The sequence below is a fragment of the Euleptes europaea genome, unplaced genomic scaffold, assembly GCF_029931775.1.
Source record: "Euleptes europaea isolate rEulEur1 unplaced genomic scaffold, rEulEur1.hap1 scaffold_44, whole genome shotgun sequence".
Lineage (NCBI taxonomy): Eukaryota > Metazoa > Chordata > Lepidosauria > Squamata > Sphaerodactylidae > Euleptes > Euleptes europaea.
Genome location: NW_026612394.1, coordinates 880 through 26,163, shown reverse-complemented (window position 1 = coordinate 26,163; position 25,284 = coordinate 880). Strand labels below are relative to the sequence as shown.

General features: G+C 42.8%; 1 protein-coding gene across 1 annotated transcript; it reads left to right on the top strand.

Annotated features, from left to right (window-relative positions):
* Nucleotides 1-1,684: 1,684 nt before the first annotated feature.
* LOC130493151 (receptor-interacting serine/threonine-protein kinase 4-like) lies at nt 1,685-25,051 on the top strand (the record flags this gene model as incomplete). Its single annotated transcript, XM_056866872.1, has 3 exons — nt 1,685-1,866; nt 18,208-18,499; nt 24,903-25,051. Coding segments are annotated over exons 1-3 (623 nt in total), but the record flags the coding sequence as incomplete, so codon positions are not given.
* Nucleotides 25,052-25,284: the final 233 nt, after the last annotated feature.

Here is a 25,284-nt window from a genome sequence, read left to right as displayed (position 1 = left end):
TCACCAGACGATTCTAATCCTAAAAACCACCTTTGAACTCTAGGATCTATCATTGCACTCCCAGAACAGTATTTCTACTCAAAGGAACTGTTCTCCAGTCTCAAAACAGTTTTTTCTATTCAAAGTTTTTTCTATTCTTCAAAGCTGGTGACTATCATTCCAGTCCCGAACACGTATGCCTAATACAGTGATCATCATTCCACTGTGGGGGCTGTCATTTGAGTCCCAGAACACTTATGCTACTCCCAAGGACTGTCGTTCTGCTCTGGGGTCTGTCATTGTCTTTCCAGACCAATCATTCCAGTCTAAGGGACAGTCATTCCACTCTGGGGACAGTTGTTCCAGTGCCAGAACACTAATGCCACCCCATAGGACCATCATTCCAGTTCGAGTTCAGTTCATCTGGTCCCAGTGAATGTCATTCCCTTTTGGAGCTATCATTTCAGGTCCAGAACACTGTTGTTCCAGTCTCAGGACACTTATGCTACTCCCATGGACTGTCATTCTGCTTTGGTGGCTGACATTCTAGTTCCACAACACTTACGCTACTCCCAGGGGATGTCATTCCACTTCAGTGGCTGTCATTTCAGTCCCAGAACACTCTACTTGAGCCCAGGGACCGTCATTCCAGTCTGGGGGCTTTCCTTCAGTCCCAGGGCAGTTTTTCAGGTCCCAGAGACCATTTTCCCACTGTGGGGGCAGTTGTTCAACTCCCAGAACACTCCTGCCACTCCCAAGGACCATCATTCCACTCTGGGAGGTGTTCTTCCAGTTCCAGAATTCTTATGCCTCTCTTAGGGACTACCCTTCCACTCTGGTGGCTGCCTCCCCAGTCCCAAAATAAATTGCCATTCCCTGGGACCGTCATTTCTCTCCCAGAACATTTTATCTTGGGCCAGGGACCATCAGTCCACTCTGGGAACTTGTCATTCCACACCCAGGGCAGGTTTCTCAAAATTCATTCAACGTGTTCGTTCCAACTTTTCTGTCCTGTAATATTTGTCAATGGAGCCCATGCAAGTGAACTGGCATTCTTGACTCCTAGTATATCCAATAGGCCTTCAGGCATACCCCCCTTTCCCCCAATGAGTATTCATTTCAGTCCATCCTAGAGGAAACAGCCCCTTGCAAAACAGGGAACGGAAGGGGGAAGAAAGCAAGTAGCCCTTATGTCGGTAACGGAATATATTTCCTCGTCAGAATCGATTAGGCGGTGTCAATGGCATTTGATTCCACCTGCTGAAGGGTTTCCCCACTCCTGCTTTTGATCAGGTGAGCTCGGACTGCCAAAAGCTGCTGCTCCTGCCACCCCCATAAAGGTGTTAAGGGGCCGCGTGGCCCTTGGCTGCAGCAGGCCAACCCGGCCAACCCCCTGGAGCGAGGCGCCTTGTCATGTTTAAAGCCCCTAAGAGCGGGAGACGCTTGATCGGGGCAAGAGAGGGGTCCCGCCCGCCCCTCGGGCACCTCCCTGGAGCAAAGGCTGCGGCGGAGTTGCGACACGCTGCTTCGCCCTCCCCTCTCGGCTCGGGAGGCTCGGGTTACACGGGCAGGCGAGGCCAGGAAGTGATGTCAGCGGGGCAGCGGGCGAGCGGGCGAGCGAGCGCGCACACCTGGAGGCACCTGGGCGCAGGCGGGGCCGCGGTGCGGCGGGAGAGGAGCGCGGAGGCCCCGGCCCGGCGGCCGCATGGAGCAGGCGGGGGGCTCCCCGTGGGCCCTGGGGCTGCTGAAGGCCTTCGACTCGGGCGAGCTGGCCAGCTGGGAGAAGATCGGCTCCGGCGGCTTCGGGCAGGTGTACAAGGTGCGCCACGTCCACTGGAAGACGTGGCTCGCCATCAAGTGCTCGCCCAGCCTGCATGTGGACGAGAAGTAAGTGGCCCGGACGGCGCGACCACGGCAGGCGGGGCGGGGGGAGAGGGGGGAGGAGAGGGGGGAGAGCCCCCGGGCTTCGCAGGGTCGCTCCACGGGCTCCGCAGCCCCCGCCCCGCGGAGCCCGGGCCCAGCCAGGGCCAGGCGCGGACGGTTGGTGGCGGCGGCCGCTCCGCCCTCGGGCCCCGGGCGCCTGGAGCCGCGCGCCCCCCGGGACCTCGCCTCTGCGGCCTTCTGGCTCGAGGGCTGCCCGGGGAGAGCGGCTGTTGTCGGCCTCGCTCGGCCAGGGGCCCCGGCGGGCTTAGCAACTGGCCGTCGGTGCCGGGCGGGCCGCCGTGGGCAGGGGCTTGCCTGCCTTCCTTGCCTGCCGCGGCCGGGGGACGGCGGGGCTGCTGCAGCCGCGGGTTCTCCAAGCGCCCCCTCGGAGCCCCAGGCGTTGGGTGGCGGGGGCGTCCGGGGCGCGCCGGCCCCACGGGGGTCGCGGCTGCTCGCTGCGCCCCTGCGGGAAGCGGGGCCGGGTGGGCCGCGGCGCTTTGCAGGCCGTCGTCGGGACTCGTGCAGCGAGAGGGCAATGCTTGGGAACCGGCCTCGCCCGCCGGCGCTCCCCCCCCTGTCCCGGCCGCTGGACGGGGCGGGGGGCCGGCAGCAGGCGGCTTGGCCTGAGCCCGGCCCGTTGCCCCCGCCGGCCCTTGGCAAGGCCCTCGCCGAGAGCGGCCCGCGCCCGCCCCGAGGGGCTTGTCCGGGCGCGCCCCGACGGGGCGAGGACGGGGGGGTCCTGCCAAGGCAGCGGGGGCGGGAGACGAGGGAGCGGCCCGAGAGGCTTGCGGCGACGGAGCGGCCTTGCAGGGGGGGCGGGGGGCGCCTCGGCCAGGAAGGCTTTCCTTTTGGGGAACCCCCCCTCGGGTGCGCGCCCACCGCGGGTTTGCGGGCTTTGGGTGGGTTTCAGGCCGGGCGCTCGTGCGGACGGGGCCGTTTGCACCTCTGTTTGAAAGGCGTCGTGGCTCTCGGACCAAGGTCAGGCGTCCCTCTGGTTCCCGACCGGGGGTCCGTGGACCCCGCGAGAACTAAATGAAGGTCCGCGAAACAAAGTTATCAACCCAGAATAAATTAATATTTTCAATTAAAAGCTCTCTAGTAGAAAAATAGATATTCAAATATTATTCTAAGCTTAATGTTGAACTAACAGTTATGATTAAAGTGTATTTTCAAATGCTCTGAATTTTTATGTTGAACCTTGGGGTCCCTGCACCGAACAAGAAAGTCCTAGTGGTCCCTGGTCAAAAAAATGTTGGGAACCACCTTTCCACCGCGGAAACGCCCGGCCGCTGGAGCCGCCTTTCTTCCCTGTTCCAGCCAGGATCCAGCCAGGATCGAACGCGCGGCCGCGCGTTCGATCCTGGCTGGATCCTGGCTGGAACAGGGAAGAAAGGCGGCTCCAGCGGCCGGGCGTTTCCGCCCTAGCCGTCTGTCGCAGCTCCCCTTCTCCCATTACCTGTCCACACGTTTTCCATGGGCTGTTCTGCCAGATGGAAACTGGCGGGGGCTTGTACACGCACGCATCTTTGCCGCTTGGAGAGATAATATGCACGAACTTATTGAAGTTAGCCAAACTTTTAAAAGTTTTTTGCATTGAATGTGAGTTTGTGAACTCCGCTGGACAATCGATGGTGGCTCTTAGCAACGAATTTAAGAGCTTAACTTTTTTTAAATTGAAATTCTAACCACTTCTGGAACAACTTTATAGCTGTCAAGAAATGCTAAACTGATCAAAATTTTCACATGTATTTCTCGTGCATAGAAGCTAAGCAACGTTTTAACAGCCTGTAGGAGTTATCCCTCTTGTAAGGTATAGTTGCTGATAGAACTGTCATAAAGTGATAGATATGTTTTGGAGTTTGGGTGCTTTGTGCAAGCAAGGGAAAGGCTGAAGTAAGTTTTTTTCTGATCAGTTGGCCCTAGGGTTTTAATTGTACCGTGCTTTTTCAGCAATTGCTAGCCGCTTCAGGATACCATAACACACACACACACATATGAAGAATTAAGAAATTAAATCAAGAAATAACAGAGCTAAATCCTACTAATTTGCACATCACCGATCTAACTGTAAAGTTCTGTAATTTGATAGCTAAGATGTCATTATATATTGCAAAATATTCAGTACTAGCAAGTACTCAAGCAAGTTTTGAATCTAATAAAGAAATATAAAAATAATAAAAAATACAATCTAAGGCCCAAATTTTACTGCCTAGTGCCACTGGTGGTATATTTTTTTATTTTTTTCTATGCATAAATATATCTTGCTGTTCAGAGGCTACCCTCTGAAACTGTCATTGTGATTACAAGAATTGCTATTGCAGGTAGTGTATCAGAACTGCAGTCCTGGAAGAAACCTTGAAGGTGATCTAGTCCTGTCCAGTGTTGGACTTACCCACTCACCAGTTCCTACAACTCAAGCTATGTTATCCAAACTATGGTGTGCCACAAGTTAAAAGAAGATGTGGTACAGAACAGATAATTTATATACACATGTATATATACGTGTGTGTGTGTAAATATATATATATGTCAGGAATTATTTTCTTCAGATTTGCCTTTCTTATCTATGTGTGCACATAAGAAGGTGAAACCCTTTTTTCTTCTAAGTGGATGGAACCTGCTCTCACACAGTCCACTTACATACATACACATAGAGTTCATCAACACTTCATTGCCCTTCCTGAATCTATTTTTAATGCTCCTGTATCATGGCATGCAAACTTCTGGGCCTATAATTATCTCAAAGAGTTAAATGCTTTGGCTCTTAATGTCATAGGATTGGTTTTTTTTCTTCAGATAGGAGTGATTATTTCATTTTGTATTTTTTAGTTTATCCTTTCTTCAAGGAGCTCAGAGTGGCTTATGTAGTTCTTTCCTCCATTTAATCCTCACAACCATCCTGTGAGGTGGTACACTGAGAGCATAACTGGCAAAACTTCATGGGAGTGCAGGGGTTTAAACTTAGATCGTTCCAGTTCTAGTTGTATTTATTTATACTTATTTTACTTCATTTAAAGGGCAAAAACGCATGGGAGGTTTTGCCTTGGATTTGCTGCTCTCTAGATGCACATTCCCCCAATCTGAATTCTCAAAACTCTGCATGGGGGCTTAGTTTTGAGAATTTGGCTGGGGGAAATGTGCATTTAGAGAACAGCAGATCCAAGGCAAAACGTCCCATGCGTTTTCACCCTATAGACTGCTCTCTGAGCCTAGATGTGGATTAAAAACAGTTAAAAGTAGTCAACTGTGAAACACGACTGAACTACAAAACTAGAGTAACACTGTAACAGCATAGTGCGTAGATCATACAAGGCGATGGAAACTACCCAAGATTTCAGACACTGACTGTTCCTCTATTAGATTTGGACACCCTAGACACTGCACCAGATAGGAGGATTGCTGGCAGAACAATAACAAGAGTCATGAAGCCAGTCTGTATAGAAGGATTGTGTTGTCATGTGCTCCTTTTACTGTGATTTAGACAAAGATCTTGGCTTCCAGACTGACACTGAAGTATAAAGGAGTAAAATTCATTCCACCATTTAAAGCAAGCTTGGGCAAATAAGTCTTGAATCATGACCCATATGGCAGTGTTTGTACTTGTTTGCTGGTACAGCCTAGAGAGATACAATAGCTATTTTGTTTCTGAAAATGCCTTGCTGCAGGAAGGAAGGTAATCTCAGATATGGAAAGAACAATATGTGATTGAGTAATGAATAAACCATGGCATTAAAAAATCATGTAAGTGAAGGATTAGAGGCTTCCGGACTCCTTAAAAAAAACACAAATTGGCTAGAGCAGCAAGCTAAATGAAAATAATGAAAGCAAGTTTTAAAAAATGTATTTAGAGATGCAGTCCACATTTTGAAGGATGGCTATAATATGGCTGGCCCCAGCTATATGGCACAGTATTATCAACTGTTTCATTCATAACTGTGTATGTATATAAATGATGATTAAATGTAACTATTAAACCTGTTGGATTAAAGCTAATGTCCAATACAGAAAAAAAGTTGAGGGCATTTCCAGCAGCCTGTGTGCATCACCTGCAATGCCCCAGGAAGGCCTGCAATGATGGTGGACGGGGTTTAACCACTTCAGGCTGCCAGCAGAGATATCATACTAGCTCACTTTGACACGCCATCTTGTGCCCTCTTGGCTGGGAGCAGTTCCCAGCATACTGAGCCCTGCCTTAGCTAGGCATGTGTCGGCTTGTCCTAACAAACTGTACCCGTTGCAACTCCAGAGGTCAAAACAGGCAGCACTGAAGCGGGAAGTGCTTTGGGTGTTTTTTTTAATATATACATATATATTTAAAGTACATTAAATGAATGGAATGTAAGCAGGATTTTTTCTTTTAAGCCCATTGTAATTATGATTGGGAGGCGAGAATAGATACCGTATGGCTTATCTGTGTTTGTATCAATTATCAAATGCTTTATCAAGTGATAGCTGTGGTAGTATAACTGGATTGAATTGTATGGCTGGTATTCCAATCCGTAACATCTTGCATACCATTTGTTTGGTACTTAAGAATTATCACATTCACATTTGAGGATTTCATTTAATGTGACTTGATTTCTGTGGGTGGGAAGTGCATGCAAAGATTCCATTCCTGGTGTTGAGGTCTTCATTTATCTTTGCAAAGGGCAGTGGAAGATTTTTTTCCCCCCGTCAACAAATGGACAACTCTCTCCCACAGTCTCCCACACGAGTTCCACTGTGTTGACATCCTGACTGTGTTTTGTGGGGGAGAGTGAACTGAGTGTTCCTCCCTTCCATTACCTGGAAATAACCATAGTAGACTGAGGGAGGCGAAGTGGGGTGTCCAGAACGTTTTTTGAGGGGGGAGCTGGTGTAACTTTCCCAATATATCATTGCTTCCAGTTCTGTCACCCTGAGCTCTCCAAGTCCTCGACTAGTTTCTATCAATTCTCTCTTGCTCCTGGCATCTTCTCTTCACATTTTTCTTAAAGATTGTCGTTTCTATGAATCCCTTTAAGGCTTCTTTCCCAACTTAAACAGAGTAAAATGTATGCTGCATTTGATTGCCGACAACCCATCTCTTCCTCCTTCAATTCTGTCCCTACTGTCAAACTTTATAAATTGTTTTGCAGAAGGGCCTTTGTGTGTGTACACGCGCTTGTGAATACTGTCAAGACACTCTGGATATTTATGGTACTGTATATTCAAGTATGCCCAGACCTGGATGGCCCAGGCTACCCGGATCTCGTCAGATCTCAGAAGCTAAGCAGGGTCAGCCCTGGTTAGTATTTGGATGGGAGACCACCAAGGAAGTCCAGGGTTGCTGTCCAGAGGAAGGCCCTGGCAAACCACCTCTGTTAGTCTCTTGCCATGAAAACCCCTAAAGGGGTCACCATAAGTCAGCTGCGACTTGACAGCACTTTACACACACACACATATTCAAGTATAATACTCTACAAAGCTGTTCACAACCCCCACAGTACTCTGTGATTAAAATGGCTTCTGGTGTAAGCAGTAGTTCAAGTGTGAAACCTTAAAGCAATTGTTTGATTGTTGCTCTTAATTCACTTAGGTTGTATGTGTATTAAAGAATTATAATTATGTTGAGTCAGCAAGGGAAACCGTGGAAAAGTAACTTGACTTTAGATGTTTGTGGACCAAGCTGCTAGGCAATACTGCAGTTAGATAGCCTACAGGCTTTGAGTATATACTTTTTGAACTTGTAATGTATCTCTGTTAAACACCATTGAGTTACAGTTTATCAGCATTCACAAAGCAGAAATACTTTAATTTTATTTTCCCCATTTGCAATTATTCTGGCATAAGAAAATGTCCCTTAAAATAAATTCATCAGGCATCCAAGCAAAGAATTCTGCCTGTCCACACTGCTGGGAAGAATCCAAGCCAGTAGCTTTTTATCATGTGAGCAATGTTTTCTGTGGGCCACTCATGCTGCACAACATTGTTGCTTCCTGAAGAAAGAGATCAACCCCTTATCATTCTGCATAGTACCTTTGGGTGTCTCGGTGCACCACTATTGTTTTCTCCCTGCTGCCATCAGCTTCAGTGTACAGCTTGATCATACTTGCCAGATCCATTTGCATGCCAGATTGGGTGGTACAATAGCAGCAGCAGTGGTGAAGGGAGTGGTAACATCTGCTGGTCGCATAAGGATTTTCTCCTTGCCACTGTGCTATAGAAGTTACCTGCAGGGTCTAGAATGTGGTTTGCTGTTACCATTTGGTAGTGACAGAACACTTCTGTTGGTGTAAATGGCAGTTCTTTGGTAACAGTTATACAAACCAATGTCAGCTACTAAGCACTGAAAGCATAAGCCTTCAAAATGCATTGAGCCGTTGAAACCATTTATGCAGTATTTGATTCTAGATTATTGTTTTCAAAACCACACTAGTAACTTTGCCAATATGGTCAACTTTGTGTCTTCTGCCAATGATACCTTTTGTACAATACATCAAAACCTTGAACCCCAGTGGATCAGATCAGTAGTCCATGTAGTCCATTAGTATGTTTCACACAGTGGCCAACCAGTTACTTTGAAGGGCCAACAACAGACCATAGAGGCCAAGGTGGTGCCTCCTGACACTGGTATTCAGAGGTTTGCTGCCTCTGAATGTGGAGGTTCACTTTAGCCACCATGTCTAGTATCTATAGCTGGAACTATCCATAAATGTCTAACCTGCTTTCAAAGCTGTCTGTGCATGGCTACTTCCACTTCAGTGAATTCCACAAATTTTTTACTCAGTAAAAATTATTTCCTTTTGTCTGTCCTGTATTGATTTCCAATCAGCTCCCCAAGTGCTAGTATTAAGGGGGAGGGAGAAAAAGTTCTCATAGAAAAGGTACTCCAGCCCCTTAATCAGCTTGGTTGCCTTCATCTGTATTTTTTCCAGCTTTGCAATATCCTGTTTGAGATACAGTGACCAGGACTGCACACAGTACTCCAAATAAGGCCGCATCATAGATTTATACAGGAGCATTACAATATTAACCATTTTATTTTCAAATCCTTACCTAATAATCTCCATCATGGAGTTTGTCTTTTTTTACTGCTGCTGTGCACTGAACCAACCTTTTCATCAAGCTATCCACGAAAACCCTAACACTACATCATTCCCTCCCCATCAGTTCAGACCTCAGCAGTGTATATTTAAAGTTAAGGGTTTTTTTTGTTTATATTTGCCTATATTGAACTTTGCCATGTTTTTTCTCTATCTTTAATAACAGCTTCTACAAATTTACTTGGGACGGATATTAGGCTAACTGACCTGTAATTTTCAAGATCCCCCTGGACCTTTTTCTAAAAATTGCTGTAACATTTGCTACTTTTCTGTCCTCTGGTATAGAGGCTGATTTTTAGTGACCAGTTAGACATACTTATTACTAGATCAGCAATTTCACATTTGAATTCCTTAAGGACCTTTGGTGTATGCCATCCAGACTTATTTTCAATTTGCCTAGTTGTTTTAGAACTTCATTTCTAGTCACTTGAATATGACTCAGTTCTTCAGACGCCCTTCCTAAAAACAGTGGCTCTGGGGTTGGGTATATGCTACACATTTTCCACCATGAAAACTGATCCAAAGAATTCATTAAAGTAAATTTTCTAAGGAAAACTTCTTGGTATTAACATTTTTCTCAATAGAGACATTATTTAGTAGCTCTGAGAGAGCCCTCCTTAGAGAGGCATGGTGCAACCTAGGGAGATACAAATGCTTCTCAATATACCCCAGTGTTCTGGCTGAAACAGAATGGAAACTTGAGTCTTTGTTTCAGTGGTACTTTATTCAAAAAGCCAATACCTGCATTTTTGTTGGGGTGCGGGGAGATTAGTTTCGTAGAGTTGTTGCACAAGGCACCTTAGAATAAGGATCCCCATCCTGTTTGAGGCTATGGGCACCTTTGGAGTTTTGGGAGGGGGTGGTGAGTGCCGTTCCAAAATGGCTGCTATGGGATTCAGAGCCAAACACAGTATCTACCTCCTTCTCTTTGCAAAAGGAGCTCAGAAGAAGCACTGCCTTTAAAGAGTGCCACCTACTTTCTGAAAAGCTTGGTGGGTGCCGTGGTGCTCACGCGGACCATGTTGGGGTACCCTGCCTTAGAATGTGCTAAATATGGTCTTCTCCCCATTGAGCCATAGTCAAGGGCAAGTACAACAAACTTGTTTTGTGTTTGAAAACCTAGATATAAAACCAAATGCTTAATCCTGGTTTAGAGATATTACTAGACATTACTATGGCTGTGTATCCTCACAGTTACATAGGCAACACATATCAATTTGTAGATGTTTTCATTAAGATATTTAAGACTCTTACCCATAGTGTGTTATGAGAAGATCACAGTAACGCTAATACTGTCAAACTGATCTGTGAATGGAAATATTCTGATAATCATCGTAAATCACCTTGAATGTTCAAGGAAGGTTGTTTAGAAACTTTTGAGGTCAATAAAATAACATATGCTACTTTGGAGCAGCTTGAGCAACTCCTGCAAGGCCCATTCATTTAACATAGCTTTTCAAATAGCCACTAGGGAGGGGTGGCAATCATTGGATACCTGGAATGATAACTCTGTGGGTCCCAGTGAGAACCTGGGGCTTCAGTGAAAGAATGCTGTGGCTGCAATATGAGTATCACTCCATTGCATTTCTATATATACATGAAATCTAAGCTCTTTGTGCTAGATGAAGCTAGGGATAAAAAAGACTGGGTGTGCAGCCAAAAATACTTTGCTTCCAAGGTGGTATTGATAACAAAATCCATTCAACTTCTGGAAACCTAATCTTTCAGACAATTTGATCTGTCTTTATTGAGAGCCAGAATTCTTGTATCTGATGATACCACTGAGCTTGTTCTGGCTAAGTAATATGTGAGCAAAGTATTGATATATTCCCAGAGTTGCAGCTGTGATCTATGTGTTGAAATGACAGAATGGCTTCCATTTAACAGCAAACAGATGTAACATTTTAATACATGTAGGGTAAAAACAGATTTAATATTTCTACAGTGGCAGGGCCTATTCAGAAGCCACCTTGTTGCATCTAATTAAAACATATTTCTATCTCCAATGTCAAGAAATGAAGAAACTAGCTCTGTAAGCTAGCCACAGAGGCCAGCTGTAGAAAGCATTGATTGGTTGAAGCCAGTTACATTTACATACCCTCCTCCTGCCTCCAATCCTCAGATCAGTTTCACACAAGAGGCCACAAACATTATAGCTATAGCAAATCAAATACAGCCTTGTGTGTGGCAACCAGTGCAAGGAAGTAGAAAAAGGGCTGTGCTTAAGTGCTGCCTTTTCTACATCTGTGGAGGGAGGAGCACAGCTGTTGTCCAAACTAGCGTTTAGTCCACCAGTTGTCATGTCAGTTGCAAAACCAGGAAGAAATCAGACTTGCATCACACCAGAAGAACTTGAAGCTCTGTTATTATCCACAGAGACCCTAAAGAGGTTCAAAGGATATGACAAATCTTACTGCCACAGAGAGATCATTGAAGTTGGTCTTCTGAAAATGGATGAGACTAGAAAAAGAATAATCATCAAAATCTTTAATCATAAATTTGGAAGACATCCTAAAGGACTGTTTACTATTTTCTTTGGTCCTAACACAGGGAAGTACCTTGTACGCTCTCTGTTCAAAATGTGTATGCATTTCTTTTAAAAATCTGAAAATATTTCTCTACTTGAAATAAGAAATGAAGGAACTATTGAAATTCCTTCTAGAATAATGATCTTTCTTCAGAGGCTTTTGTTCCTGTGAGATTTTTGTCCCCATGAGATGTATCCATCATTCCTTGTTCTACCAGAATTCTCAGCCCACCAAGAAGGAACTCCTGGTTGCTCTTCCCACTTCTTTTTCTGGATTTTGCCTCTTCCGCCCATACAGTTTCCACCAGGATTTCTGATAGTGTGGGAAAGCCAAGCAGCTACCGTGTCTCCTCCCCCTTGAAGTCAAGTGCTGCATAGCTCAGAGAACCTGCTTTGAAAGGTAATAATTACATGACACTTAAGGCCAACTTCACCATTTTTTTTGTAAAGTTCTCACACAGAAGCATTCTTCTGTGTAGGTTGTCTTAAAATTAGATCGCAAATAGCTATACTCTAATAGCTATACTATAATTGTACTTTGGTCACATTATGAGAAGACAAGAGTCACTGGAAAAGACAATCATGCTAGGCAAAGTTGAAGGCAGCAGGAAAAGAGGAAGACCCAACAAGAGATGGATTGTCTCAATAAAGGAAGCCACTGCCCTCAGTTTGCAAGATCTGAGCAAGGATGTTAAGGATAAGATGTTTTGGAGGACATTGATTCATAGGGTCGCTAAAAGTTGGAAAAGACTTGTCAGCACTTAACACGCACACATACACTATAAAACCTTAATGGGAACTGAACTGGGGAATGGCAGCTTGCAGCCTTGTCACATCTTGTGGTGTTCAGAAAGTCACCATGTTAATAGAGTATTGTAAAAAGTTCACTTACATTACCGTATTAGAAAGGTTGTGCAGATCAGCTTGTCTTTGAAAGCTTATTGGATAAGATAGTTCTGGTATTGGTAACAATTACAATACATTTTATTGAAAGACAAGCATTTTATTGAAGAACAAGCCAGTCTGGATAGTTTGGGTTATTTTAATGTCTTAAATGTGGCCGACAATGATTGAAATCATGGGCAAAATAACCACGTAGTTCTCAAGAACAGTCTGTTAATTCGCTGGAAGGAGTTAAAGAATGTGCAGTTACTGCACTGTGCATACCTCTTCTTGTCCATACATGTCTTTGTGGCTCCTAATTACTTCCTGCACCACTTGTACAAAAATCACTATACAGCTTCTATTGACCAAGGTTTAATAATGTAACTGCTATTGACAGTGATAGTTCAGTTTTTGCCTGGCATGGCTCCTCTCTCTTTAAGCGCGCCACGGGTGGCAGAAATTTAACAGGTAAGGATTGTCTTGGCATGACAATATATGGGATGGAAGGCTTTTGCATAGTTTGTCACTGTGAAGGGCATAGAAAAACAAATGGTGGCAGCCCTAACAGTGTTTTCTGTACTACATCTGTTGTCTGAGACTTCAAAACTGCTTACTGCAAAAAAGTGAAATAGTAATACATACTTTTGTGCCCTGTACTGTGGAAAGGGAAGGCTGCATTCTGGAAAAATACTGTTGAGCCTTCCAACTGGGAATGCACTGATCTCCTCCTGTTGTAGCAAATTATTTTACTGACTTTTGCTGGATCTTTATCTTCCTTTTTGAAACACTAATGAAGCATTTAACTGGCTTCTGTCAGGATGTAGATGCTAGAAACATACACTTTTAAAGTAGTACTGCTTGCCTAGCCAGTTTTTATAATTGTAATCTGCAGAGTACAATCCTTTGGGCATTACAATAAAAGCAGATAGACACACATTTAGGGAGACAAAGGGATGTAGAAGCAGGTTGTGGTATTACTTTGGGTTATTGAACAGATCTTTCTGGAGCTACCACAGATCTCTTCTGAATGGTTTTGTCCAGAAGGCATCGTGTCCTTGCATCTGTTGAGTTGGGGGGGGGGGGATCTGTCCCTAAAATGAATTGGTAGTGTATGGGACTGACTGTGTGTGTGTGTAAAATGCTGTCAAGTTGCAGACTTATGGGGACCCATTTTGGGGTTTTCATAGCAAGAGACTAACAGAGGTGGTTTGCCAGTGCCTTCCTCTGCACAGCAACCCTGGTATTCCTTGGTGGTCTCCCATCCAAATACTAACCAGGGCTGACCCTGCTTAGCTTCTGAGATCTGACGAGATCAGGCTAGCCTGGGCCATCCAGGTCAGGGCTATAAAGCTATTTATGTGACAGTAGAGGTCTAAAACAAGATGGAAGCTCACCCCCCCCCCCAGTGGGATTGTGGAGTTTTGCTAGGCTTCAGAAACACTCCCAGAATTTCCTCTGTCTGCTCTTCAAGACTGCTTCTCCCATGCTGGTCATTCAGAATTCTCTTTTGAAGGAGTCTATGCCAGTTACTGACATTGTTCTGGGAAACTGGAATAGAGACAGAAGAAGGCTAACGGTGATGATCTAAACACCTGTGTTCTGTTGACAGACTGAAAGATAAGAAAATAAATCTAACATAATCTGTCTAACAAACTGTGTGTAAATGGACATGATGGAACAGGACATTGCCAATAAAAGCTCTTGATACCTTTCTGCTTGGAACTCCAGTAACTTAGTTTAATGATGCACATGCAGTTCTTCTTACAATGTGGCACTTTTTAGTGTAGCAATCAATTTAGAAACATTCAAGATAGTGGTTTCTAGATCAAAGCAAGCCTCAGCTTTCACTAGAACCTAAAATGAATGCATTGAGGCTATCATACGTTGGTCACATTATGAGAAAAGCCTCACAGGAAAAGACAACAATGCTAGGAAAAGTTGAAGGCAGAAGGAAAAGATGAAGACTCAACATGAGACTGATAGACTCAATAAAGAAAGCCACATCCTCCAGTTTATAAGACCTGAGCAAGGCTGTTAATGATAGAATGTTTTGGAGGTCATTAATTCATAGGGTCACCGTAAGTCAGAAGCAACTTTATGGCACACCACCCACCCTCACCCATACACACACCCACAGAGGTAGTATCTGCCCAATTGAGGATAGTCATTCTAGTTCTCTGTGATGTTTGTTGATTTGGCCAGTGTGCAAAGCATTAGGTTTTGGACTCAGAATTTCAACTCTATTGCTTACCCAGCATTAACATGAAGGCTATTCCATAATGGGATATGGATGTGGTGTAGTATCACTTCAAGTCTTTTCATAGAACAGGATACACACACACACTCACACACACACGCACACACACACACACACACACACACACACACATATATATATATATATATATATGTGTGTGTTTATAAATGGACCTTTGGCTTGGCTTCTTTTTACATGTTAAGATAATGGTTGACTGTCCTCACTAATTCTACCTCATTGTTCAGACACATCCTCCTTTTGGGCATCCCAAGTTAGCTGGAGTTTGATGAATTATGAATGCTTAGGGGCAAGAGTTGGTGGTTCTGTTCACACCTTGGCACTCCTTTCCCTCAGTAAAGCACCTTGTTATTTTTCTTCAAATGTAATTACCCGTATCAAAGAGTACTTGCTCTAGGGCAGAGTAACAACATTTGTGGATGCTAAAAAAGCCCTCCTTATCTGAACACACATCCATGGAGCTGCTTTGTACTGATGTCAGACCTTTAAAGCACATTCCTGAGCTGCTGGCGTGAGGGGACAGTGGGGAAGAGGTGCGGCTGCGCCACCACCTAACCCGTTCCCCGCACATCGCCAGGACCAAAAAAAGCCTTTTAAAGGCTTTTTTGTTTTGTTTTCACTGGGGCTAAAATCCCCATTGAAAACAGCGAGGGTGCGCCTGCTAAAAAGCAGGCACAGCAGTGCCATCCTGGCTGCCGGCGTCTGGGCTGAAAGGGCATAGGGAGCTGCCTAATGGTAGCTCTGCCCTCTGGAACGCCCCCGGGAATGCCTCCTGGGATGCCAGAAAGCCTGTCGGGCCTCCTGCGCCAGCACCCGGGCCACTTACGCTGGTGTTAGTGGCCCCAACGCCGGTGTCCCAGGGTGGCGTAGCTGTGCCAGCAGCTGAAGACCGGCATCTGGTCCTCCACACCGGCGCTAGGGCCACTAACACCAGCGTAAGTGGCCCTGGTGTCCGTGGTGCCTTCCTGGCCTCCTAAGGTCTTTTGCCCTGGAGGCTCAGGAATGTGCTGTTAGTCTCCCTAGGTTGGTGCTCTCTGTGGAGACTCCAGGGTCTCAGGTCTCTGCAGACTGTCTCATTACCTGGTCCTTGTCAATGGAGATACCAGGTACTGAACCTGAGACCTTCAGCATGCAAAGCAGATGCTGTACCATATAGCCATGTCCCTCATCTCTTACCGCACCCAAACTGTTGTTTAAGAAGAACTTCTTCAGAAATTGACTCCAGGTCTTCTGGAGACTTGGCTGTTTAATTTCCTTGCTGTGATTCATTAGCCCTGATTGTCATAAATGTTACATGACTCTTGCTTCTAAATGTGAACTTGTCAGTTAATGACTGCAGGTTTGATTCAAACGTTACTTAAACCTTACCTACCAGTAGTAAGCTACGTCTGACGATGGGAGGGGGATTTTGGCTGGTGGGAAGTTCCCTTCTGTTAGTGGAGCACTGCAGGTAGTACTTGTAATTTGAACAATAAATTTTTATTTGATACTTCTCACCAAATTCTGAGACTTTCCTAGGACAATAATAATAAACTATTCATTTGAGCTGTACCTACTTAACACCTGTTCTCTTGTTATTTGAGTACAAAGTTGGTACAGATGCTGGATCTTTCCTGACTACTATACCTGTTCAGCTGGCTTAATACTCTTTGATTCTCTTGAACAACATCTCATGACTTCATTAGTGTGTGCTGAGTGGATATTTTTTTAAAAAATTATTTGAGGCCTTCAGCTAGACCCCCACACAAGCTGCTTGTTCATCTGGTCTACTCACTGCCACACTAAATCCCTTGTGTGTGTTAAGTGCCGTCAAGTCGCTTCCGACTCATGGCAACCCTATGAATCAATGTCCTCCAAAACATCCTATCTTTGACAGCCTTGCTCACATCTTGCAAACTGAGGGTTGTGGCTTCCTTTATTGAGTCAATCCATCTCTTGTTGGGTCTTCCTCTTTTCCTGCTGCCCTCAACTTTTCCTATCATGATTGTCTTCTCCAGTGATTCTTGTCTTCTCATAATGTGACCAAAATACGATAGCCTCAGTTTAGTCATTTTAGCTTCTAGGGTCAGTTCAGGCTTGATTTGATCTATAACCCACTGATTTGTTTTTTTGGCCATTCACGGTATCGGTTAACACTCCTCCAACACTACGTTTCAAAAGAATCTCTTCTACATCCCGTAGCTTGCTTAAAGTAAATAGAGTATTTTTGTGTATTAAATTCTAGTCTATATGCTGTTACTTGTATTCAACACTAGCAAATAATCCTGGAAAACCAGCACCATTGTGACTTTTCTGGGAATTCTGTGCATGCAAGTTGCACATGAATGTCAGTTTGTTATGGACTCCAAGAGAGTTGAATCCTGTAGCGTAATCTCTTGTCTTGCTAGGTATGTACAAGCTACTCTCACTAGCTTAAGTGTATTTCATATTAGTAAGGCTGTGAGCAGTGGGACCATTAAGCAGGCACCAGAAGAGGTTTATGAGGGCATAACTTCTTGTAGTCAGGCAATCTAGGAGGGTGCACAGGGACCTGGTTCTTGTTCCTGTCTTTCCAGTCATGAGGATACGTAATCAGTTCTTTTTAAAATGAATCCAGGAAATGGTTTACTTTATGTCCACTTCCTAATTTTTTCACCATAGCACAAATAAAATTCAACACCATGTAACATATTTCACATTTGTTAAAAGAGGCAGCACTTAACAAGAGTTTTATGATACTCAGTATGTCGAACCTTCTTGTGTCTTTGTGCAGTCTTGAGGGTTGACTGCTTATTTATAAGACAAAATAGCAATGCTTGTTTTTAGTTCTACATAAATTATTTATATGAACTTAGACTGTAAGATAATACTGCAGAGGTTTTCTTATTGTGCTTTATGTGAAGTCCATGTAATTTTTTTTGTTGAATGGTTTTGACTTGATAATGTGGATTACAAAATGGCATGCATTTTATAAGAAAAGCGTCATATGTGAACAGATTAGGTCCTGTTAATGGTAGAGAATAAATCTCCTATTGCCACCCTCAAATGAACTGACTGCCATATGATTAAAGTACCAAGCTGATTGTAACTGAGTACCACTACAGGGTTTACGGTAACTGTCTGGTTGTACTAAATCTGGGGCTGTTGCCAACAGTGCCACTGAAGGACTCCTATGCCCCCCCCCCATTATGCCAGGTAGAATTTACCCATCTCATGATGATAAATGCGGCTTGGTTTACTAAACAACCATGACTTGCCATTGCCACTAACCCCCACCTAGATCTTCTGTATGCACCAGACAATTTGTAGAAGAGAAGGTTTCTTACTGTAATGAGAGATCACCTTCTCCCTTTCTAGTGCTGGGAGAGAGGGGGCAGTCAATATTGCCCTTCAGTCAATGATTAGTCTTCTGTTTCTAAACTCTTAATAGTGATATAGTGAGAGTGAATAAATGTGGAATTTATACAATTCATTTTGGTTAAATCACATGTAAAATGTCTGCTCCAACAAATGCCCGAAACACTATTAATAGAGGTCAGCTAAATTACCCCCCCTTTCTTGCATTTTTTATCTAGAGAACGTATGGAACTGTTGGAAGAAGCCAAGAAAATGGAAATGGCAAAGTTTCGCTACATTCTCCCAGTCTATGGCATCTGTAAGGAGCCAGTGGGCTTGGTCATGGAATATATGGAGACGGGGTCACTGGAAAAGCTCCTGGCCTCTGAACCGCTGCCTTGGAAACTGCGCTTCCGAATCATCCACGAGACAGCTGTGGGCATGAACTTTCTTCATTGTATGTCCCCACCCCTGCTACATCTGGATCTCAAGCCTGCAAACATATTACTTGATGCTCATTATCATGTTAAGGTAAGTCTCTAGGACCTGGGTATTTGCCCTAAAAATTACCTTCAGATGCATAGTGATATCAAAACAAAAGGTGTCATAGAACTCTCCCTTTTTTCTGCAGTAGCTCAATATGACTACCCCATTGAAATAGCCATATTAAGGTGGCAATTCTGTTATAATAAAATTTCAATTTTGGGAGTTCACAATAAATTCTTACCTCATGCATAATATAAAGGTTGGTCATGAATTAAGATATTTTTGCTTTAGGGGTTATATTGCTGTCTAAGAACAACTAACCATCTTAGGTACTATAAAAGATTGTTAAAAAAGCAAGACATCAACATAAAATAAAGGCAAAAATATTTTCTTCTGCATTAAACATAACTAGCTACAAATTTTATGCAATGCTGTGGGTAAATTGTACTGCTGTGGTTGAAGGCTGATGGTTTAATCAACCTTGTAAATGCTATGTATTTTTATGGATAATTTTAAACTGTTGTAAAAGGTCATGAACTGCTCTGAGCCTGGCCTTGGCCGGAGAAGGGCGACCTATAAATCTAATTACTTTACTACTACTACTACTACTACTAATTAATAAATATGTGGAATTTTTCCTTTGCAAGAAATATTACAGTGGTGGATTTTAACTTTTTCTCCCCAGCCCACAAAAGAAGTTTATGTTTGTCAACAATCTGGTATGAAATTAAAGCTGTGTGTGGGGAAGGTTGTGTGTTGACAAACTACTAAATGAATATAAGAAAAGTTTGGAGCAGAAAGCATATTCATTCTGTTCTGTTGGGACAAAACCATAGAAATAGATGCTGGCTGAGATAATGGCAACAATTCCTGTATGTACGTATGGGATCTTTTAATTCTAATACTTAGGCATTAACCATGTATCACCCTATGTTAACCATAAAAGCATTTCCCCTATGAATTTAACTTGTTCTTGCTTTAATTTTCTTTCTGTTGTTTCCCCTCTTTCTCTCTGTGTCCTGGAGTGTGTTTACATTTTATTTCTGCACCCCAACTCAGTTTGCTTTTTATTTATTCCTTGAAAAAATTCTTTGAAAAAGTTAATGTTTTAGAGAACATACATAAAAGCTAGATTTAATTTTTTTTTGGCCATCAAGTCACAGCTGACTTGTGGCAACCCCGTAGGGTTTTCAAGGCAAAAGACGTTCAGAGGTGGTTTGCCATTGCCTACCTCTGCATCACACCCCTGGTATTCCTTGGAGGTCTCCCATCCCAGTACTTGCCAGGGTTGAGGCTGAGTGTGTGACTGGCCCAAGGTCACCCAGCAAGTTTCCATGGCACAGTGGGGATTTGAACTTGGGTTTCCCAGATCCTAGTCCAACACCTTAACCATGCTGGCTCTCACTAAATTTCTATACTGTGGATCAAAGTAAAGTTTGCAGTGTTGCATGGATTCCTTGGAATATATTTTTCCAGTTGCCAATTCACTTATCTTTTAAGAGTTTAATAATGTTCTGATACAACAGAACCATTATTACAAAATTATTGGGAAGCAACACTTCTGGTTGGTCTATACCATTGGCTTGAAATCTGCAGAAACGTAATGTACATATTTACTATTCCATGATTTACTATTAACTTGCCAATGGTATTTAAAGTAAATGCCAAATATGACTTGACAATCATATTTATTGTCACCAGCTCCATACAGCAGGTGTTTCTCTAGGAAATGCATAGGATTTTTAAAAAAGTTATAACAGTTCCTGGTTTGGATCCAAAGTTTGTGTGGCGTAAGTACAAGTTATCTGTATATGAACGGGTGTCGCACAAATTCCTCCCCCCGCCTCCCAATCTGCAGCCCTCAAAGCCATCAAAAACTGGCTTTAGAAAGTTGGGGACCTGCCATGCTGGGGATATAAAAATTACTGTGTGCAAACCAGCCTTGAGAGTTTTTGCTAACTTAATCTCTTAGCAGTTTTGAACTGTGGAAGAAACATATCGGCCAGCTCCATTTCATTCCACCTCTGTGCCAAGGAGTTCAGAGCAGCATTATAGCCTTTCCTCAGCCCTGTAGCGTGAGAGGTGGTGAGCTGCCCAAAGCAATTTGAATCAGTCCAGATATGACTAAACTAACCATTTCCCAGTTTCCTCAGATAGGCTCCAGAATCTAGCAACTGCCTTCAGTTGTTATGGTCTGTTCTTGCTCTGCAATTTATTGGTCATTGGAGACTGGTCCACTTAACCAGTTGTTGAACGCAGCTTCATAATTGTATGTAGTAAGAAGTGTTTGTGTCAGCCACTGAGTTATATAAATGGTGAGATCTTTTAAGATTGATGTGGAGGGTTCTAATGCTGTTTACTCAGCATTTGTGATGCCAAAATACTTTTTTGAAATTGGCTGAGTATACCAGCTTTCCATATACTACTGAATGGTAGAGTGAGCACTAAGTAATTTGAAGCAGTTGCTAGATACAGAGCCTGTTCTTTCGGAGCCATCATTTAGGATACGTGCCTTAATTTTTTTTCATTGTCACCAATTTACTATCGTATTATATTGTAAGCTAGAATCCAATATCTACATTTTCAGTCTGTTATGTATGTATACTAACAATATTGCCAAAAATCGTTTAGCTTTGTGAAGGGTTGCCTACAATGTGGGGGGAAGAGACGTTAGTCTGATATAAATTTGTTGATTTCCATTTTAAGACAGTCTTAAAATTTTGGAGGGGCTATATACGAGTTCAGTGGTAGAACATGTGCTCCCAGGTTTATACCTTGGCATCTCTAGTTAATATGATGTTAGGTACTAGGGCTGGGAAAGAACTCTGTCTGAAATACTGGAGAGTTACTGCCTGGCAGAATAAAGATTGCCCAATATCTGACTCAGCTATGATGTGTTCCTTCATTTAGGTCTCATTTGCTATCTCTGTCTTGGATAGAGAAGCTTGTAAACTATGATCCAAGTACACTTTTCCAGCAAATTAACATTTTTCATCAACAAATACAATACCTTTATTGGCATCTTGGAATAATAAAACATGCCAAACAGCCGGCTAAAATAGGTTAAGATCATTCTTATTGTTCATTAGTAGTGATGGTTTATCAATTAAAATTGAAGTTTTGTGAAGTACTTAAGTTCTCTTGAACCGGAAGATCTTTGAAGATTCTCTCAGTAAGGGCGGTAGCTAAAAAGGAGGCTAATAAAGCAGTGAGGTTCTTGTCCTGATCTGCTAAAAGGAAGCGAGTCAGGTCCCTTTTTGATCTTATATGCTGAGAATCTGGCAGATGGCTGAACATTACATGGTGAGGTCTGCTGTGGAATGAGCAGTCCAGTAGGATGTGTTCCACTGAGTTGGGGACTCCAGCGTCACAGGCGCATAATCGGGCATTGTGAGGTGTACAAAGAAACCTGCCATAAGTCACTGCCGATGGAAAGGCATTTAATCTGGCCAGCATGAAGGCTCTTCTCTGGGATGGTAGAGCTAGACTATACAGGTAATTAGCGTAAGATCCATTTTTCATCCAACATCAGGTTTACAACTGTTCTGAAATGTCTACTTTCACTTCTTGTTCTTTATACTAGATTCTAGTTAAAGTGCTGTGAATTAAAGTTTAGAAAGTAAATTGTGTTAATGAATAAGATTAAGGATTACTATCAGGATTTAAGACATGGAGAATCCCTCAGACTCTGAGCTGGTGCATTTAATTCTGTTTTCCTGTGTTGCTGCATAACGAGTGTGAGAAGGAGGCTCTTGGAAGCTAGACTTAAAGCCCCCCCCCTCTTTTTTGTAGATTAACTGGTTCCCATTGATGTTAACAGCAGCTGTATGACTAATCCTTATCCACAGTGTTGGAAATGTATTTCAAATCATATACTTTCAAACCAGCAAAAACGTCTATTGGAGTATGCCTCTGAAGGCATAGCTCTTTCGGCTTCAGTTGCTGGAACATCTTTATGTTCCGAACTGTTCTAGTCCTGATTGTGTTCTGATGAAAGAGCAACAAGACTTGCATAAAATACAGATTTGTGGTTTGGAGACTAGAATTGCCTGGTGGTCATGAAGAAAAAGTGAATGAGGTCAGTAACTGGGCTTTGAAAATGGGGCATTATTGCCCCTGGTTAGTATACAATTTATTTTCACCTGCAAAAAAGTATAGAAAAGATACATTAATTTGCCTGAAGATACATTCATTGGCCTAAGTACAGCTGATGTTCATGTACACTAGTTATCAAGCATTAAAAATGTTATCAAGCACTTGTTTCAGACCATACCCTGAGTCTGATATGATATGACTTAAAATATTTTTGAACATTTTATTTTTGACATCCACTAGTCAATGGGAGCAGGAAAAAAAATCTAAAATTGGATCTTATGTATGTATTTGGTCCCCCCAGCCCAGTCTTGATTACTGGATCCAGCATGCCTTTTCCAATAGTCAGATTGTGAGCAATCTGCAATGGCAATAGTAATCATATTTATACCTGTCTTTGTGTGCTTTTTCAGTAATCTTTATGGTGAGGGAGGCCTTGGGACATAAGTGGCTTGCCCACAGTAGTGTTCCTTCAATGATATGCTGAGTTAAAGGTATATCTGATCTTAGTTCAGCAGTGAATGCATTGGATTTCATCTCTCTGCCACACCCTTTTCTCAGTGCCTTGTATCTATTTTTGTTGGTTTCTTTATTTCCTTTTGTAATATAAAATGAAAACCTTGTTCAAGAGGCTTGGAGGCTGTCATGGGCTTGGTGTTTCCATTGTAAACTAATTTAAGAATATAAGAGAACAAGTGAAGATGCTTCCAGCCCCAACCACACACCCCCCCCCATCCCCATCCGCCGGTTAGTTGGCAGGAACAGGTTTATTGGAGCACGCGGTACACTGAATGCCAAGCAACCTCGAGCCAGGTTTGACGTTCTTATATGAATTGTAATAGCTCTATTTGAAAATATCATTTCTCTATGAAGGGGTATGTGTGTGTTTAAATCCCTTTTTAAAGTTTTGGGATTTTCCTGCAAACGGGGGCGGGGGGTCCCCAAATTTGTAGAAACATGTCTCCTTTCTGTATGTGGTCACACTATGCAAGTGTTTTGATCTGCACTCTGAGGCCAAGTTCAGCATTAAATACAGTCATATTTGTTGATTCATTCTCCCCACATACACACATGTAATACAGGCTTTAAAAAAAGATGTGCTTATTATCTATCCCATAATGGCTTTTTGAATGGCAGATTAATTTAAGTGTTTCATGCTGGTATGTGCTTATTAAATCAAAATAAAGTTACCCGAAGACTTCAGTTTCTCTCTTTGTTGTTCCTTTGAGCCATATTCCACATTAACTTATTTTATCCACAAAACAGAAATATGTATATAAAGTAAAGTAATCATTTTTGTACATATCTGACTTATGATGGGGAAAGTTCTTAAGCCAGTTATGGGATCTCCCTGTGCTAGTCTGCTGAACTTATGGAGAAATCTGGGGTTCTCAAGATTTAGAGTACCGAATCCCGTGCTTGTGCACAATGACTAAGAGGCGTTTAGCAGTTAACACCCTTGATGATGAGACCACTGTGTAGATTGTGTTATGAATGCCCTGTGTGTAATCTGGGAGAAAAACTAGTGCATGTTAATGTGAAAGCATAAATGCAGTGCATGTGGATGTGAGCTTTTAATTGTTTGCACTTACTCCAAAGTTGTTACCTTTACTCTCTCTAGCTATGTTTCTGCGTAGGTGTGTTTGTTTTCATTACTTCACAGGTATGCAAGTATTATTCTAGCTTCTGTGGGAAAACTTGTTGTTCATCATACTTGATTAACATCATCAAACCAGTCAACTGACCAATCTGATAAATGCTTTTTCTTTTTTAAAAAAATGTTTATTACTTGGAGTGACAAAACATTAATTTTACAGGTGAATCTGGCCAGTTAGCACTTTAAGTATGTGCTTTACATGCTTAATTCAACATCAGTTTGTATATTTACTTCATTTATAGACCACCTTTTTTCACTGAGTGTCAAGGCAGAGCTTAATTCTCAGTAAATTAAGTGATGCACTTAACAGCCAACACTCTCCATTTAATCTACCTCACAGGGTTGTTGTGAGGATAAAATCAGAGAGGAGGAGTCATGTAAGCCACTTTGGGAACCCATCTCGAAGAAAAGTGGGGCATAAGTGGAGTAAATAAATCTTTCTGTTCTCCTGATAATCTTCGTTTTCTTTATTTTTTTGTTGGATGTTCATATTTGTTATATATTATATCCATACAATTAGTTAAGTGCTAACTTTGGCTGAAAGTTGCAGTCTTAAGGTTGCATATATTTTCAAGAAAGAATTGTAAACAGTAATTTAAATAAGCAGAATAATGTAGTAAAATGGAGCATCTCAAAAATAAAGATTTCAGTTAAATAATCTCTAAAATAATTTTGCATTTGTGGCTTTCTTTTTACCAGATTTCTGATTTTGGATTAGCCAAGTGCAACGGACTTTCTCAGTCTCACAATCTCAGCATGGATGGACTTTGTGGCACCATTGCATACCTGCCTCCTGAACGCATTAAAGAGAAGACCAGATATTTTGACACCAAGCATGATGTCTATAGGTGTGTAACTTTTCAACCAGTGCCCTGCTAGGGCATCTTTAAATGCCTGAAGAATCCTTGTTAAGTTCAAGAATTTAGCAATTATTCTTGTTCCTTAAACTACTTCATTGCATTCTAGTATCAACAACTACAGTGTGTAACCCCAATATAACTGAAGGTATCTATGGGAGCCACTGTGGATTTAGTGCAGAAAATACTGCTTTTGTTGAGGTGTAGTTGGCACATGTGTTGAA